General features: G+C 51.3%; 1 protein-coding gene and 1 non-coding gene across 2 annotated transcripts in view; one reads left to right on the plus strand and one right to left on the minus strand.

Annotated features, from left to right (window-relative positions):
* The window catches only part of OLFML2A (olfactomedin like 2A), a 28,703-nt gene extending 20,027 nt beyond the window's left edge, over positions 1-8,676 (plus strand). Inside the window, exons 6-8 of the mRNA XM_043566903.1 lie at positions 1,439-1,669; positions 2,705-2,890; positions 4,279-8,676. Coding sequence (XP_043422838.1) covers positions 1,439-1,669; positions 2,705-2,890; positions 4,279-4,883 — 1,022 coding nt within the window. The 3' untranslated portion in view covers positions 4,884-8,676. The remainder of the gene's footprint in view (positions 1-1,438; positions 1,670-2,704; positions 2,891-4,278) is intronic.
* A 7,810-nt stretch (positions 8,677-16,486) lies between these two features.
* Positions 16,487-16,592, minus strand: LOC122475566. Its single transcript, XR_006295247.1, has one exon. It is a non-coding gene; the product is annotated as a U6 spliceosomal RNA (small nuclear RNA).
* Between the last annotated feature and the right edge of the window lie 505 nt (positions 16,593-17,097).

Here is a 17,097-nt window from a genome sequence, read left to right on the forward strand (position 1 = left end):
AGGACCTCTGCCCACATGTCCAAGGGACCGGAAGGTAGAAATGTGAGGGACCAGTCTCCTTCAAGAGCCCCCTAAATTTGTGGTCTCTCAAGGCTCAGGGGCCTCTTCCCCAAGCCCCTGGTGCTAGCTGCTGACTGGCTCTGAGTCCTGCCAGCTCAGCCTGGCCACAGTACAGAGCCTCTGACCCCTGGCTGGGCACTGCCCAAGAACAGCTGCAAGCATCTGGCTCTGCCAGCGAGGCCCGTGGGAACAAGCCTCTTGCCCTGGCAGGCTGCCAAGGCCAGATTCCCCTGAAAGAGGGTGTGCCCCATTCCTGAGAGACTCCAGGGGCTGCCCCACAATGGGGCCTGGCTAAACCCTATGCAAAGAGCAAGCCTGGCAGGGAGAGAAAAGGAAGAAGTCGGGTAATTGTCCTGGAGTCAAGGGGCCTCGTCCCCTGGGGGCCACACCATCACTTTTCCTTTGTCCCTGGCTTCTTGGTTTTCTGTGTACTTTCACACATGCTGTTGCACTTGATCTAGGTGAGGAAACAAGTTCAGAGAGGTGAAGAGACTGGCTCCAGGTTTCACAGTGAGTGGTGGGACTGGAACCCAGGTCAGCGGGCTGCAAAGCCTGCCTTAGACCCCTTCACAGCTCTGTCCTCTACTATGTGGCACTGAATCTTCCTGCTTTCCCTCTGCAGGCCCCATCCATTCCAGCCCAGAGAAGTGTGTGGGTCAGGGATGACCCAGACACGGCCCCACACAGGTCCCACGGGAGCAGACAAAGTCATCCTGTCAGCAAATGCCTTACCAGCAGGGGTGGGAAAAAGGGAGGGTGGTTTCTGAGAAAGCCACGAAATGAGAGATAGGAGATGAGTGGGGGGACAGAGACAGAGACAGAGACCTGGAGTCCAGAGGTGATGGGAGGCTGGCTGCACCTGCCTCTCCCTGCTTGAAGTGGCAAATACTGGGTGAGAGGAACAGGCTGGGTTCCAGGGGAAAGGATAAGGAAAAAGTCTGCAATTTGGGAGCGAGGGTTTCTGCCTCCTGGAGTTGAATCGAGGACATGAAAGAATTGGTACAAAGCGTTTGACACTTAGGAGGGAAGGGGTCTCATATTTGGCACCTCGTACTTGCCAGGCCCTGTGCAAATGATTTGTATACGTTTTCCTCTGATCAACACAGCAGCTGCATGTGGTGAGCCTTGTGATTCTCGTTTCATAGAAGGGGAAGCTGAGGTCCACCAAGGCAGGCGACTTGGCTGAGCTCACTCAGCTGGGGTGCTCGGAGCTGGTCTGCTGACCACAAAGCCTCCCCACCTCCCCCTTTTTGAGGCCTTTTACTCCTCAGGGCCTCCCCGCTTCTCTCCGCCATGGCCCCAGAGCTGGGAGCCAGGTGGGCCTGGGGAAGACACTGGGCAGCAGCCCAGGATAGAGCACAGGATCTTCTCCCCGCAGACAACGCCCTCAAGGGCACTTCCTGGCTGGAACAGCAGCCGCCCAGGGCCGAGGGCAGATCACCAGAGCCCAACTCAGCAGAACAAGACGAGGCTGGGCCCAGGGCCTCAGAGGGAGTGGACTTGGCCTCCGGCACCCCCGGCTCGGACCCCTCCGTCACCTCCACCCCGACTCCCACCACCCGTCCCCTGCCCACCGAGCCACCTTCACGCCCAGACGTCCCCAACCCAGGTGAGTAAGCCTCGCAGGGGTCAGCAGGGTAAAGCCCATGGGCCAAATCCAGCCTGCAGCCTGTTTTTGTATGGCCCTCCAGCTAAGAATGGTTTTTTACATTTTTAAAGGGTTGCAAAAAAAAAAGAATACAGAAGTATGTGGTCTGGAAAGCCTAAAATGTTACCTATCTGATCCTTTATAGAAAGTTTGATGGACATTTACAGTGAAACAGGTAGTGTTTTCAACAAATCCTTCTTAACATATCACCTCGGATCCCATCATCAAATCCAGCAATGGCTTTCATATCTTAATTTTTTTTTATGTAGCTTTTTTGTAGCTTTGGCTTGTGTCTTTCGGTAGAAGTGTTTCCTATTAAATCATCGAGCCCATCTTTCTGGAGGGCCTCTTGGCTACCTGTGATAACAAGGTATTGTTAAACCCATTGCCTACTTTGGCCTGAGTGCATTCCACTTCCAGGAATCTTTCCTGAAGGGTCCATCGGCAATGTGGACAACAGCTGCAGCTTAACTGGTTCCCTCCCAGCCTATTTCCAACATCAGAAAACTGGAAATAATCGGAAGGTCTCACACCAAGGGGACTGGGGCACAGCTGTCTGGTGGCCTGGTAGAACCTTGAAATCACATCATTAAAAAGCCATTTAATGATGTGAGAAATCGCCCAGTGGAGGGAAAAAACAGGATACATAAAACTGAATCTTCAGAAGAACCACGGTTTTTTACCGTATGTCTGCATGACTGGACATGCAAAGTTAAAAAAGAAACAGAAGGAAATACAACATGTTTAAAATTTTCTTTGGATAATGACATTTTGAATCATTTTTATTTTCCTCATTCTCCTTTACTGAATGTTCTGTGTTTTCTCTGTTGATCAGACATTGCTTTGATCAGGAGGAAAGGGGGAAAAGGGGCTGCGAACAAAAAGATCAGGAGGGATTTAAGTATGGCCCAGATAACGCTCCCTGGGCTGCTGCTCCAGCTCGGCTCGGGGCCTGTGGGTCTGAGTATCAGACGCTGTACCCCTCACTCCCCATAGGCAGAGAGATAAGCTGTGAGGGCACCCTACGGGCTGTGGACCCCCCCGTGAGGCACCACAGCTACGGGCGTCATGAAGGAGCCTGGATGAAGGACCCCACCGCGAAAGATGACAGGATCTATGTCACCAACTACTACTACGGGAACACCCTGGCAGAGTTCCGCAACCTGGAAAACTTCAAGCAAGGTTGGGGAGCCCGGAGATGGGAAGGGGGGCAGGGTGTGGGCGGCCTGGGGAGGGCCTCCTATGGAGACTGAGCCCTCTTTTGCCTGTGGTTTCCTGTGGTCCAGACTTCCCCAGCCTGGCCCAGCTCCAAATGATCGGCCACCCCAAGGAGGGGCATCTGAGGGCACCCCCTATGCGCTGGCACCGAGCCAGGAGCTGGAACACAGCAACAAACAAGAGGGATGTGGTCCTGCCCTCCTAAGTGTACCTTACTGTCAAGAGGAACAATACTTAGAGTTTCCTCTTCTTGAGTACTTATTATGTGCTAATCATCCTGTGTGCGTAAGCTCATGGTATCTTCAAAATTCTATGAGGTGGGGGTTGTCACTCTGTTTTGCAGGTGAGCCTAGCTTAGAAGAGTTGCAAGTCTGGGCAGGGAAAGGCAGAATTTTGGTTATCAGATCTGGTGCGTGATGGGGGAGGAGACACTTAGGACCAACCCTCCAGAAATGCACGGTCTGATGTGAGAGGCAAACACTTAAAAGAAATAATTTCAGTGTAGTGTTTGTGGGAGAGCTCAAGGGACAGTGGAAATCAGACTTCCCAGAGGAGGTGATGCTGAGCTGAGCCCTGGAGGAAGAGCAGGGATAGCCATGCAAAAGCGAAAGGGACAGGTATTCCACGCAGCAAAGGCCCTGTGTGGGCCAAGGCCTGGCGATGAGAGGCAGGGTGGCATAGAGGAGAGGTGGGGGAAGCAGAATGAGAGAGTAGGCTGAGGCGGCCCTCGTGATCCACATCAAAGTTTAGGTTTATCCTGATAGCTGTGGAGTCACAGAGTATGGCCTGGAACAGCCAAAGTCCTTCCTCTGCCAGGTCAAAATTGGCCTGATCCCTGCCTCAGGTAGCTCACAGGCTGGTGTGGAGGAAGCCAATGAAAAGTGCCGAGGCAAGGCTTATGGTAGGTCAGAGGAGAGGCCCTCACTCAATCCCGGGGTCGTCGTGGGAGGCTTCCTGGAGGAGGTAACGTTGGCTAAGGGCTCTGAAAGATAAGGAGGAGACCTTCCTCAGGCAGACAGGATGGGGAATGGAAGTCCAGACGAAAAGAACAGCATGGGCAAAGACGCTGAAACAAAGCATAGAGGCTGTCTAAATCCTGGCTGCCCCATTCCATAACTGTGCGACCTTGAACCCTCTGCCCCTGTTTCCTCCTTGGCAAACGGGGATGATAACAGTACCTCCTCGGTGGGCGCGGTGGGGTAGGATGGTTGGCCCAGCTCCAGGCCCATAGCACACTCAGTGTCCCTTGCCTGCAGGGCCACTCAAGAGCCCTGGGTGGCCTCGCCAGTCCTGGGGTGAGCGGGGAGGCTGTCTGGGAGGCTCAGGTGTGACCCTCGGCCCTCCACACACAGGCCGCTGGAGTAACATGTACAAGCTGCCCTACAACTGGATCGGCACGGGCCACGTGGTGTACCAGGGCGCCTTCTTCTACAACCGCGCCTTCACCAAGAACATCATCAAGTACGACCTGAGGCAGCGCTTCGTGGCCTCCTGGGCGCTGCTGCCAGACGTGGTGTACGAGGACACCACGCCCTGGAAGTGGCGCGGCCACTCGGACATCGACTTCGCCGTGGACGAGAGCGGCCTGTGGGTCATCTACCCCGCGGCGGACGACCGCGACGAGGCCCAGCCCGAGGTGATCGTGCTGAGCCGCCTGGACCCTGGCGACCTCTCCATGCACCGCGAGACCACGTGGAAGACGCGGCTGCGGCGGAACTCCTACGGGAACTGCTTCCTGGTGTGCGGCATCCTGTACGCCGTGGACACATACGACCAGCAGGAGGGCCAGGTGGCCTACGCCTTCGACACGCACACGGGCACCGACGCGCGCCCGCAGCTGCCCTTCCTCAACAAGCACGCCTACACCACCCAGATCGACTATAACCCCAAGGAGCGGGTGCTGTATGCCTGGGACAATGGCCACCAGCTCACCTATAACCTCCACTTCGTGGTCTGAGCACGGACCTGTGCTCACAGGAGAGGAGGGGCAGTGGGCATGGGGGCTCCCCACAGCAACTCCTGCAAGGGGCTCCATCAGCAAATATTTTGGGGGGGCCAGGTCCCGGGGCAGTTGCTGGGCATGTGGCACAGCCAGGTCAAAGCTCCCTTGGCCCCAGTGGGTTAGTAATCCCTTCCACTCACAGAGCACCCTGCCAAGAGCTTCGTGTGCACTCAATCCCACTCAGTCCTCCCACTGGCACCCTTGGAGGTAGAGATGATTCAGCCCATTTAACAGATGAGGACACTGAGGCTCAGAGAGACCGTTCCCTTGCCTAAATAGCCTCACTTTGGATCAGGCAGGCCATGCTTTACAGATGAGGAGACCTGACCACACTCCCCTACACCTCCAGGCCTCTCCCTACTCCTATAGTTTCTCTTGCTCTCTCAACTCTGTCTCCCTTCCTGGGGCTGCTCTAGACCAGAGGCCTCTGGGACCCATGCACTAGTGTTGGTTGGAGGCTCCGCTCCGTGTACCACCCCAGGCGCCCGTTCTGGCCGAACTGTTGGTGGCCCTGGGCTTCAGACCCCTTGGCTAATGTTCCTGCTCCTTGCCTCTAGCCACCCCCCCCCCCCCCCGCCCCTGCCACCCCTCCTCACCGTTCTGTCCAACCACATTCCAAACCTCCATGGTCACCCAGCCACTGAGCAGAAACCACACCCCGAGGAAAAATACCAGCCCCTGTTCCAAGCTCCCCCTCCCTCTGTACTCATTTTTATTTTCTCTTATTCCGCCTCAGTGCCGTCATCTGTTTCCGCAGCAGCAGCTGAGAAGGCTACAGGCAGCTGTCTGCCAGCCCCGACTCTACCAGGGTGGGCAGCTGGGCCAGGCCCTGAGGCTCCCTCTCCACCCAGAACGGCTGGCTTTGGCCACATACCACAGGCCATGGGACCTCTCCTCAGCCCTTCCCAGAGCCTTTGGGCCTGCGGTCCATGTTGTCGTTTCTCTCTGGACCTTTGAACCCACAACCTGTATGCACTCAGGGATACCTCCAGGACTGCCATGAGCAAGACCCTAGACCCGAGGCTGGGGTGGTGCCAGGATGACACAGATTCCCTCTTCCTTGTCACTCCTGACCTGATCATTTAGTGGAATGGCCCAGCAGCGGGGGTGGGGGGTGGGACACTGGGGGGAGGCTGAGATCGGAGCAGTTGGGTCCAGGGGAGGCACGTGACCTTATGGTTGCAGGCAAGTGCTAGAAGGTAAAAGCTAGGAGGGAAGGAGAAGGGGGTCTGTGGACCAGGCTTTTCCTGGCTTCAGAATTATTGGTGCACAGGTGGGCCATCTCTCCTGGAGCTGCTGGTGGGTTCCCTGAGCCTCAGACCCAGACAGCCCACAGGACAAGACCTTCAAGCCTGCCCCTCATCTGCCATGAGCTAGGAAGAAGTTCACCAGTCCAACTCCCTGTTTCACCAAAGGAGAAATATGCCCAGAGAGGTTTAGAGAGTGGCTCGGGACCACACTGGGGAACAGGACACAGCTGATCTTCCAGAAGGGCTTTGTCTATACCCTTTATTCTCCCGGTTTGGAGGCAGCTCTGCCTGGGAAGGCCATAGACTATCGGGCACCCAATCCATCCCAACACCTTTAAAGAGTATTTACTGCTGATCCCTGCACCACCCCCGACCCTGCTCCCCTCATTCTGTTCCCATGCCAGCTCCTGAATATCTGTATATTTGAACGCCCAGGTGCCATGTTAGAAAATTCAGCTGCATACCCAAGAGTGTAAGGAAATGCATTTTGTGCAGAAGGCATTTCTGTCAGGCATTGTCAGGTGATGTTTTGTTTAAGCTCTAACTCACCCCTAAAATAAAGGGGAATGATGATAGCCAGCCAAGCAAGGCCTGACTCATAGTGGTGGACACATCCAGCCTCCCCCACCCAATCGACGGCGGGCTGCACTCAACAGTCTCTTCAGGGGGCTGCGTTTCCCTTGGCCCTGGGTGTGGGTTTTACAAGACTGTGTCTTTCATGATATCACAGCCTAACCATGCGAAAAGTGTTCAGACTCCTCTTGCTCATTAGTCTGAGAAAAAGGAAAGTTACAGAGGACTGGTTTGGGAAAGTTAAAAGGCAAGCAAGATTGTTTTCTGGGGGAGATGATGCTGGCTGCAGCCTCCAAACATTCACTAAGTCCCTTCTGTTTTCAGGCCTTTGTGTGGGGGTTAGGTGATGATAGAGTTATTTTCCTCGCTTCACAGATAGTCGAACTAGAACCCAGACGAGTCACTTGTCATGTAAGCAGTTAAGTGAAAGGCTGGGTCTCAAATTCAGGTCATCTAACCATCACCACTGACTGAGCATCAAGTGTGCCCGGCATGCCATGGGCACATTCTTTCATCTTCCCCACAGGGCAAGGTATATACTCAGAATGTGCCCATTTTACCGACGAGGAAAACTGAGGTGAAGGGACTCACCCTAGGTCACACAGCAGCTTAGTCTGTGGCAGATCGGGGTTTCAGGGCTGGTCAGTACATGCTGTTGGCCAAATGCATGACACTCTAGGGGTAGCTCCAGAAGTGATGGCTTTTACTCTGTGCGACCAGGACACAAACTGCATCCACACTGGAGACCCAAGAAGGAGGATGGGGTCAGCTTGTAAAGAACCTTGAATGCCAAGCCAAGAACCGTCTCCAATCACATTTGGAACAGAGTCATATATAAATTAATAGAGAAAAGAAAATTGAGACAAGTGGAATTTGTTCTGTAGCTGATGGGAGGCAGGGACACGTTTTTGTTGTGGGCTTTATTACATTTGGCAACAGTACTTCAAATAAGAGAGGACCTGGACTGGGGAGGGTCAGTGTTTCTTACTGACTGTGGCTGTGAAGGCAAAGGAAGCTGTCTCCGGTGTTCTGAGCCCGTGAAGGGGCTTTGGCTGCCGCCTTTGGCTCCCCCCTAGAGATTTCTGGGCCTTGACATTTAATCTGCTGTGTCTACGGAGGAGAGAAGGGGGCCTCTGCCTCACAGGGCAGCCCTAAAAGTGAGGCTGGGGTTTTCCTGGGAATGATTTGAGTGTTCCTGAAAGCCCATGTGTTCCAAAGCATTTTCTCCCTGACAGCATTGGAGGCCACTCCGGTGACAGGAACACACAGCACCAGATAGGGTTATCAGGGAGCCTGGGTAGGAGTTAGGGAGCCCTGGGTTGGGATCTGGGTCTACCCCTTATATGCTGCATGCTTGGGCAGGGTAGGGACTGACAGAGGGGACAGATGTCAACTCCCTTTTGTGGCTGAAAGCTTTCAGCTTAGTGAGGACTAAGGGCGGCTGAGGACCCAAGCAGCACCCTCCTAGAGCTAGAAGGCACCTTGACACGCATTATTCCCGATGTAACTAGGAACCCCCAAGGTTGGCACTACTTTTCCCCGTTACAGGTGATGAACCTCAAGTTCAGAAACGTTAAGCAACCTGCTCAGGGTCGTGAGTCTGTCAAGTAGTAGAGTCAAGATTTGCACCAGGTCTGTTTTGTACCAAGGCCCCAAACTAACTGTTAGGAATCTTGTAACGAGTCGTGTTTTCTTTTTGGCTTTGGCCGCTGGGAACCTCAAAGTCAAATTTGAGATTACTTTTAACAATTGTACTGAGTCAGCTACTTGACTCTGACTTCAGTCTAGCTTTCTGCTTTAATCTTTACCCCGATCTGTTTATTTTTTACTTTATTGTATTTTATCTATTTTTGTAAGCTGCCACAATACCTTTTGTACAACAAGGTGGCATATAACTAAATAAATAAATACATGATCAAAAGCTCCGTTTGAAAGTCTTAACTAAATGCTATGGTCTGCTTCCTTATTGGAACACAGACATTTAATAACAAAAAGAAATGCTTTCCTGGGGAAAAGAGCATTCTGAAACTGGGAAGGGGGGCCTGAAGCATCTTAGTTCCATGTTTTCCAAACTTGAGTCACTCGTGTACAGACTTTTGTGACTTTCACCATCCCCCCCTTGACCATCTTCAGAATGGTTTACTATTTCCCTTTCAGATGATTTCATTCTTTTTCCTAAAGTAATTTTATTTCAAAGGGAAGTTTAATAAGCTGTTAGGAAAAACAAAAAAAAATACTTTTTTAAAGGAGGAATATTATAAGAGTAAAAAGAAAGTCAGTGACCCATCATGCAAGGTGGCTGGGATGGGACACTGGAAATGAACAGCACTATTGTCTTCTGGTAGATGCTGTGCCTGTGAGCCCCAGTCCAGTCGCTCTTTGTGTAAAAGGCAAGATTAGGAAATGTCAGGGGGCATAAAGGGCAAACCAACAGCAAGTGAACATTGACCTTGATGTAATCAGAGGGATGAGACTGGAGGGAATAGATTCTCCCATCCGATTCAAAGGCACTTCACCTGGTGACTTAGATACCTCCAAGGAGCTGTCAAACCACTGATGGTGACTTGGATTTAGACCAACTTCCCCCAAACACACACACGCAGACACACAGACACACACACACATATTCAGCTAGGCCTTCCCTAGCTCGGCAGAGCTGGGCACTGTCCCTGTGGCCCCTGGCAATAACAAGGGTCCCACTCCCCACAGGACAGCCAGCCAGAAGCACGGTGCCACTCCCGCCACAGCGGGGGCTGATGGGTCATGTCCCTCTCACCCTGTAGATGCCGCTGCAGGCCAAACATGGCAGGGCCTTGGGTAATCTGGATGGTGGCCTTTCCCAGCCCCGGCCCTGCCTGTTCCCCCCACTGTCCCCATCTTCTCCGGCCCCTGTGTCAGCTGTTCCCTCTGCCTGCTACACTGGCACCTGCTCCTGGGCATTCAGGTCTCAGCTGAAATGTCACCTTCCCAGGGAAGCCATCCCTCAAGGCTGGGTCTGAAGTTGGCCCCAATCACATGCTCTCTTGTCTCTTCACTAGTGGGCACTTCTATTAGTTTACTTGCTGAGGGTCTGTCTCCCCTCACTGGGATCAGAGCTCCATGGAAGCAGAACCTGTTCCTGCCATGTCACCGGCATTCAGGAGACCCCCCCAACAAATGGCCACAAATCACAGATCACAGTGATCTGTGTCAGAACCTTGAGCAAGTTCATACAGAGTCTGCTCAACAAGGATCCAGATATGTGGCCACTGGAGAGGTCACGCATCTTTCATTTATTTGTGCAGCATAAGTCAGGTTCCACACAGAAATCTCTGGAATGCAATCTCGGATCATTAAGGTTGGAAAGCAGACAGGATATTCCCAGGGACTCCCTCCATCCTGCAGTCGGATGAAAATGAGAAAACCCATCTTCTAAACTCTCTGCTCCACAGCCTGGCACTCAGGCAGCCAAGAAAGCCATAGCGCCATGGTGCTGCGGGTGACAGGCAGTCGGCTCCGGGCCCCAATTCAAGGTTCAAGGCAGCTGGGTGGCCAACAGAGGCCAGAGGCTGTAGAGTTCAGTGGGCTGCGGGGGGGGGGGGGGGGGGGGCGCTGAACTGACTGATTTCTGACCTTCCCGGGCATGGTCGACGGCAGCTCCTGCCAGAGGGAGCGGTGGCAAGCTTAGTGTGATTTTTGTCAGCCCTAATCACGATGCCCAGCACACGGTGGGCACTCGGGAAGTGGCAGCTCCTGTTGCCCTTGTGACCAGTCAATGCCCAGCTCAGAGGGTCTGCCAGCTCTCCACGCCATGCCCCGTGGGCTATCCAGCATGACTGACACCTGTGTGCTGGCCTCAGGGGCACCCAGCTGAGCAAGTCTTATCTCTGCCCTTGAGAGCTTGCTGGGAGGCGGGGGAGCCAGAGGCAACAACCCCCACGCGGTGTGCCTGGTGCTCCAACACCGGGCAGCCCAGAGGGGCTCCAAATGCCTTGCTAAGGAGCGTGGGCTCCTCCTGGAGCCATGGAGGGAACAATGCCTCCCAACCCGCCTCCACATCAAAGCAGAGCCTCCCCTGGTCACTCTAATGATGTTGTCCTCGGAGGGGACCTCTCTCTGCCCTTTCCACTTTCTCCCTGGCTGCAAGCTCTTAAAATCTCCCCCTGGCTGGTGTGGAAAGGAAGAAATAATAAAAATAGCTAACCACCCACAAGAGCTAAACATCCGAGTGTGTGCTCTGTGCTGGGGGTGGTGCTCAGTCTACACGGCACTATCTCCTTCAGTCTTTCCAGGGACCCCACAAAGTCAGTACTATGGCTGTTCGTATTTCACAAATGAGGAAACTGAGCCGCCAACTGCCACCTCACGTGTTCAAGGTCACACAGCTGGTGGTGGCCGGGCTTGTGGTGCTACCCTCTCAAAATAGGCACCAGCCTCAGCTCATTGCAGAACCACCGGGGAGTTTTAAAGGGGCCCATGCCCAGGTACCCCCACACGATATACCATAGTATCTGGGGCCGAGGACTGAGATCCAGTGTGTTTTAAAAGTTCCACAGGAGGGGTGCCTGGGTGGCTCAGTGGGTTAAGCGTCCCACTTTTGATTTCGACTCAGGTCATAATCTCTCGGTTCCTGGGTTCGAGCCCTGCGTCAGGCTCTGTGCTGGCAGCATGGAGCCTGCTTGGGATTCTTTCTCTCTCTGCCCCTCCCCTGCTCTCTCTCTCTCTCTCTCTCAAAATAAATGAATAAAAATTTTAAAAAATAAAATAAAAGCTCCACAGGAGACGTGAGGCCCTCACCCTCCTGCCGCTCACAAAGAGCCCCCTGAGCGCAATGGGGTGGATCTGTCAGATGCCAGGTTGCACCCAAGTTAGCACCCTCTGCCCTGGCTGCCCTAGAAGAGGGAACGGAGAGAGCAGGCCTCAGCCGGGCGCATCGGCCATTTCTCCCCTCTGGGGCGGCTGCAGCTGGGGGGTGGGGTTCCAGGGCACAGAGCACAAAGGCTCCCTCTGCCCCCAGGCGGTGCCCAGACGCTGCCCCGCCCACCCAGCCCAGTCTGAACTCTGCCCACGTCTGGGACCAGCCCCTTGACCCCCCACATTCCAGCAGGGACCCCACGAGGGAGGGACAGACAGGGCTTTCAGGATGCATGCCTGCCAGGGGGGGATGAATTATTACCGAGAATTATCTGCCATGAGTACGGGGTGGCATTTCACGTGCCAAAGGTTGGCTGGCCCCGCCCTGGCCCTGGCTGCTTGGCTCCAGGGCCCTCATTCCGACTGTGCAAGGACAGAAACCTTATTCTCTTCCACAGCAAGAGGCCTCCGCCCCTCACCATCTGTGCTGCACCCCCTCAGCGATCCCCCTCCACCCCCACCCAGGGGCCAGAACCTTCCTTCTCCATGGCTCAGCACAGAGCGGATTAGATGAGGCTGACTCAAAAGTCAAGTTTCCCAGGTCTTTTTAAGCCAAGGATTTTTTGACAGGGAAAGTCACTGTTGCCAAGATGTCAGCCCCAACCTGTTCTGGCTTTTCTGCTTGAGGCCCTGACCGATGCAAGCAGCTGCTGCAGCCGGGACAAGCTTACGTGGAAGGAGCCAGGGATTTTGGAACGAGACGGCCCTGTTTGAATCCCGGCTCTGCCACCTACCACCTGTGGAACTTGAGCCCTCTCCTTGAAGTTTCTTACCTCAGTTTCCTCATCTGTAAGATGGGGATGACAACCTTGACCTTCCAGGAATGTTGTGAGGTTGAAATAAGATCACGGATGTGGAAAAGCTCTAAGTGGGAACACAGCAAGGCGAGGCACAATTCCGGTAAGGGGCCTCAAAGACTGACTTAGGGCATCACTTTGGTCGTACTTCCTGAGCCTCAGGTTGGGGCAGACCCAAAGTAGCAACTGTAAGCATATTCTCAAAACCGAGGACTTCTCCTTGCCTTATATAACAAAGCCCAGAGGGCAAATTTCTTTCATCCAGTGTGCCTTCTCAGATTGATTGGCAATGGCTGTCTGTGGGAGCAGCCCACCTAGGCTGTGTAAGGGAGAACACCGAGTGATTAGCAGCATCTGCCATGAGAATGAAAAGTTAGGGTGGTGTTATGTATGCTACATCTTACCATTCCTCTTACAGAGCAAGGTCTAAAAATACTTCTTGCTCTAGTGGGGGTCTCCACACTGATCTTTCTGCTTCTTGTCTTTTCCCACTCTCTGATCTTCAACTTCAGCTGCCAGAGTGAATCTCCTAAGATGAAAATCTATCACTGCTCCGTGGCTCTTCCTATTGCTCTGAAGATCAAACCACACTCCAGGGTTGACATTCAAGGCCTCCACTGGGCTCCCCAGTCTCTTCCATGGCCACTCATTTCCAAACACACCCACCTTCAGCTTCATCAGTCCGAGCATCTTTAAGAGCCGAAGCACGAGGATTCAAGGCAGCTTGGAAAGTCACATTGAAAACCAAAACCAAATCAAGATCAGAGGAGCAGCCCAGAGACCTCTCAGCCTTTGCCACCAGTGAGTTTAACAAACCAGAGGGGACTGGTAAACTTCCAATGACCCCTGCAGCGCGGTTTACCAAGGCTGTCATCCTGCTCCCCCCTGACCGCGCTGATGGGATTAGTCATGAGTGGCCCCCGCTCTCTCTCCTGATTGCCCCTTCCAAGACAATTCCCTCATCAACAAGACACAGGATGGAGGCTTTCGGGCACTGCTGTGTCCAAAGTTTTCTTGTCCAGGGTCCAGACATGCATAAGAGTCCCTGCCCCCCCAGACGCCCATGGGGTTCCTCTCCATACCTTCTCAGTCTTAATTCTTGCTATTCCCCTAAAGGCAATCAGATAATTCAATCTTTCAGTTTCACAACCTTTACCCTGAGCACCTGCTCTGGCCAGGCTCAGGGATGAGCACTGGGGACTCAGAGATTGCACAGTAATTGCACAATCCAGAGAATGCCCAGTCATTCAGTGGATATTGTTAATTAAGCTGACCGGAAGGGTTGATACTCTGGAAGTGCAACCTATGTTGCATGGCTGGGGAATGAGGACCTCATAAACAAATCACAGTTCGCTTCTGAGACTGGGATGTTTACTGAAATCATTAAACAAGGGCTTAGGCTTGCTGAAGAGGCAACCGCACGAATAAGCGTCTTGAGGGAAAATACCTTCTTTAAAGAAAAGGATCCAAACAGGCTTTTTCTTTCTTTTTTTCTATTCAAATTTTTACTTTGAAATAATGTCAAAGTTCTAAGTTACAAGACTAGCACAAGGCATTTGCACACACTCTTGCCCTAGGTTCGCTGATTGTTCACATTCGTGACTATTACTTTATCATTCTCTCTCTCTAGGTATTTCTTTTTTCTGACCCATTGAGGGTAAGTTGCAGATATGATGCCCCTTTCTTCCTAAATACTTTAGTGTGTATTTCCTGACAACATAGGCATGCACATAACCACAGTGCAATTAGCAAAATCAGGACATTTGGCCTTGACATAACATGATATCTAATCTACAGGTCTTATGCAAATTTATAGCCTTGACATAACATGATATCTAATCTACAGGTCTTATGCAAATTTATAGCCTTGACATAACATGATATCTAATCTACAGGTCTTATGCAAGTTTGGCTAACCTGAAATTGCCATTTCAGGGCAATTTGTTTTCTGGTTCATGATCCAATCCAGAATAATAGATCACATCTAATCATCACGTCTCTTTGGTCTCCTCCAACCTGGGAACAGTCCCTCAGCCTTTTTTGCCTTTCATGACATTGCCATTTTTGAGGAGTACAGGTCATTTATTCTATGGAATATTCCTCACTTTTCATTTGTTGGATATTTCTTCATGATTAGATCAGACTATGCATTTGGGGCAGGGATATCACAGAAATTATAATTGTCTTTCTCAGTGCATCCTATTAAGAAGCACTTGCCGGGGTGCCTGGCTGGCTCAGTTGGTAAAGCATGTGACTCTTGATCTCCAGGTTGTGAGTTCGAGCCCAATGTCAGGTGTGGAGATTACTTAAAAAAATAACATCTTAAAAAAAAAAAAAAAAGCAAAGAAAAGAAAAAGGAGCACTTGATGTCAAGTTGCCCCATTACTGGTGATAGTTATTTTGGTCGCTTGGTTAAAGCATGTGGCTCCCAGTTATATCTCCTATACAATTACTATTTTCTCTTTATAGTTCATAAATAATTTCTAGGGGAGTACTTTAAGACTATATAGATATTTGGGGCACCTGGGTGGCTCAGTTGGTTGAGTGACTGACTTCAGCTCATGTCACGATCTCGCGATTTGTGCATTCGAGTCCTGCATCGGGCTCTGTGCTGACAGCTCAGAGCCTAGAGCCTGCTTCAGATTCTGTGTGTGTGTCTCTCTCTGCTCCTCCCCCGCTCACACTTTGTGCCTCTCTCTCAAAAATGAATAAACATAAAAAGAAAATTTAAAGACTATACAGATATCTTACTTCTCGTCAACTTTCATCCTTGTTTCAATCTTGATGATTCCTATCTATACCAATTATTACTCTGATGACTGCAAAATTGTGACTTAAAATTTCTATTGTTTTTAGCGTTCTACTGTAAAGAAAAGCTTTTAGTACATGTGCATATATTATATGGATGACGGACCCACGAACTCGGATCTTATTCGATGAGTTATAATTCATTACTATCATTATTTACTTGATAACCTAACTGTTCCAGATTTGGCCAGGGAGAGCTCATGCAAGCTGGCTGCTATGGCCTTTTGCTGTGTCTCTCCTATTCATCGAGTACTTGCTTACTTTCGAGGCCAAAAAGATGCTCCAGGCTCATGTTATACTCTTGCTGGCCTAGCCCAGAAACCAGCCACTTTGGTGGCTCAGTCAGTTAAGCATCCAATCTCTGCTCAGGTCATGATCTCGCAATTTGTGAGTTCGAGCCCCGCATCAGGCTCTGCGCTGACAGTGAGGAGCCTGCTTTGGATCCTCTGCCTCCCTCTCTCTGCCCCTCCCCTGCCCGTGCTCTTACTCTCTCTCTCTCAAAAATAAATAAATGTTAAAAAAAATTAAAAAAAAAAAAAAGAAATCAGCCATTTCTCCATGGAGCCCTGGTTCCTCCAGTAGAGGATGGTATTTAGAAGCAAGGAGCTGGGCACTAGGTGCACTCATGTTTCTAGGTCCTCTCGATGGACAGGACTAGGAAGTAGACGCGTACTGAAATACAAATCCAAGAGTTCATACTGCACCTCCAGTCCTTCCTGGCCTTCCCCGGGCCATACTTGTGTCCCTTCCATATCAGTTAGAAACCTGGCTCTCAATAGCCTCAGTGTATTTCATCTTTTACTCAATCCTCCCATACACACGGATTAGAATTGCTAATCCATGCCACTATGAAAAACAAGCCTATTAGGTAGAGTTTTCAATATTTGTTTGCAATTTTGTAATTTTTTTTTTAAGTAAACTCCACGCCCAATGTGGGACTTGAACTCACAACCCTGAGATGAAGAGTTGCATGCTCTAGGGGCGCCTGGGTGGCTCAGTCTGTTAAGTGTCTGACTTTAGCTCAGGTCATTATCTCACGGTCTGTGAGTTCGAGCCCCGTGTCGGGCTCTGTGCTGCTGACTCAGAGCCTGGAGCCTGCTTCGGATTCTGTGTCTCCCTCTCTCTCTGTCCCTCCTCCGCTCGTGCTCTGTCTCTGTCTCTATCTCAAAAAATAAACAAACATTAAAAAAAAAAAAAAGAGTTGTATGCTCTACGAACTGAGCCTGCCGGGCACCCCTTAATCTTTTTTTTCTTCACGAATTTGTGTGTCACCCTTGCTCAGGGGCCATGCTGATCTTCTCTGTGTCGTCCACTTTTAGTATATGTGCTCTCGAAACAAGCACACAACTCTTTTTATCTTCAGACTGAGAGTATAGATTGAAGTTCTATATTCAACTTACCCAGGGGCCTCCTGGGCGGCTTAGTCGGTTGAGCATCCGACTCTTGGTTTTGGCTCAGGTCATGACCTGAAGGTCATGGGATAGAGCCTGGCGTCAGGCGCCATGGAGCCTGCTTCAGATTCTCTCTCCCTCTCCCCCGCTCACACACTCTGTCTCTCTCTATCTCTCTCAAAAAAAAAAGGTTTTTTTCACTCGGGTTAGTTCTCCCCCCGCCCCCGCCCCCGCCCCCTTCAGTGTGGTTTGTTATTCATTTGAAATACAATGCAATCATTTATAAATATAGAGCTGTTTCATTAGAGATTATTTCTTTCCATGGCTTGTTTTAGTTCCCTTATAAATAACACATTAAAAAAAGTAACACATAACTAAACTTTCTTCTGCTTTTTCACTTGTCTTCTTGCTGTTTTTGCTTTAATAAAGGAAATTAACCCATTTACAGATATAGTGA

Source organism: Prionailurus bengalensis, chromosome D4 (assembly GCF_016509475.1).
Source record: "Prionailurus bengalensis isolate Pbe53 chromosome D4, Fcat_Pben_1.1_paternal_pri, whole genome shotgun sequence".
In the NCBI taxonomy this organism is placed as follows: domain Eukaryota; kingdom Metazoa; phylum Chordata; class Mammalia; order Carnivora; family Felidae; genus Prionailurus; species Prionailurus bengalensis.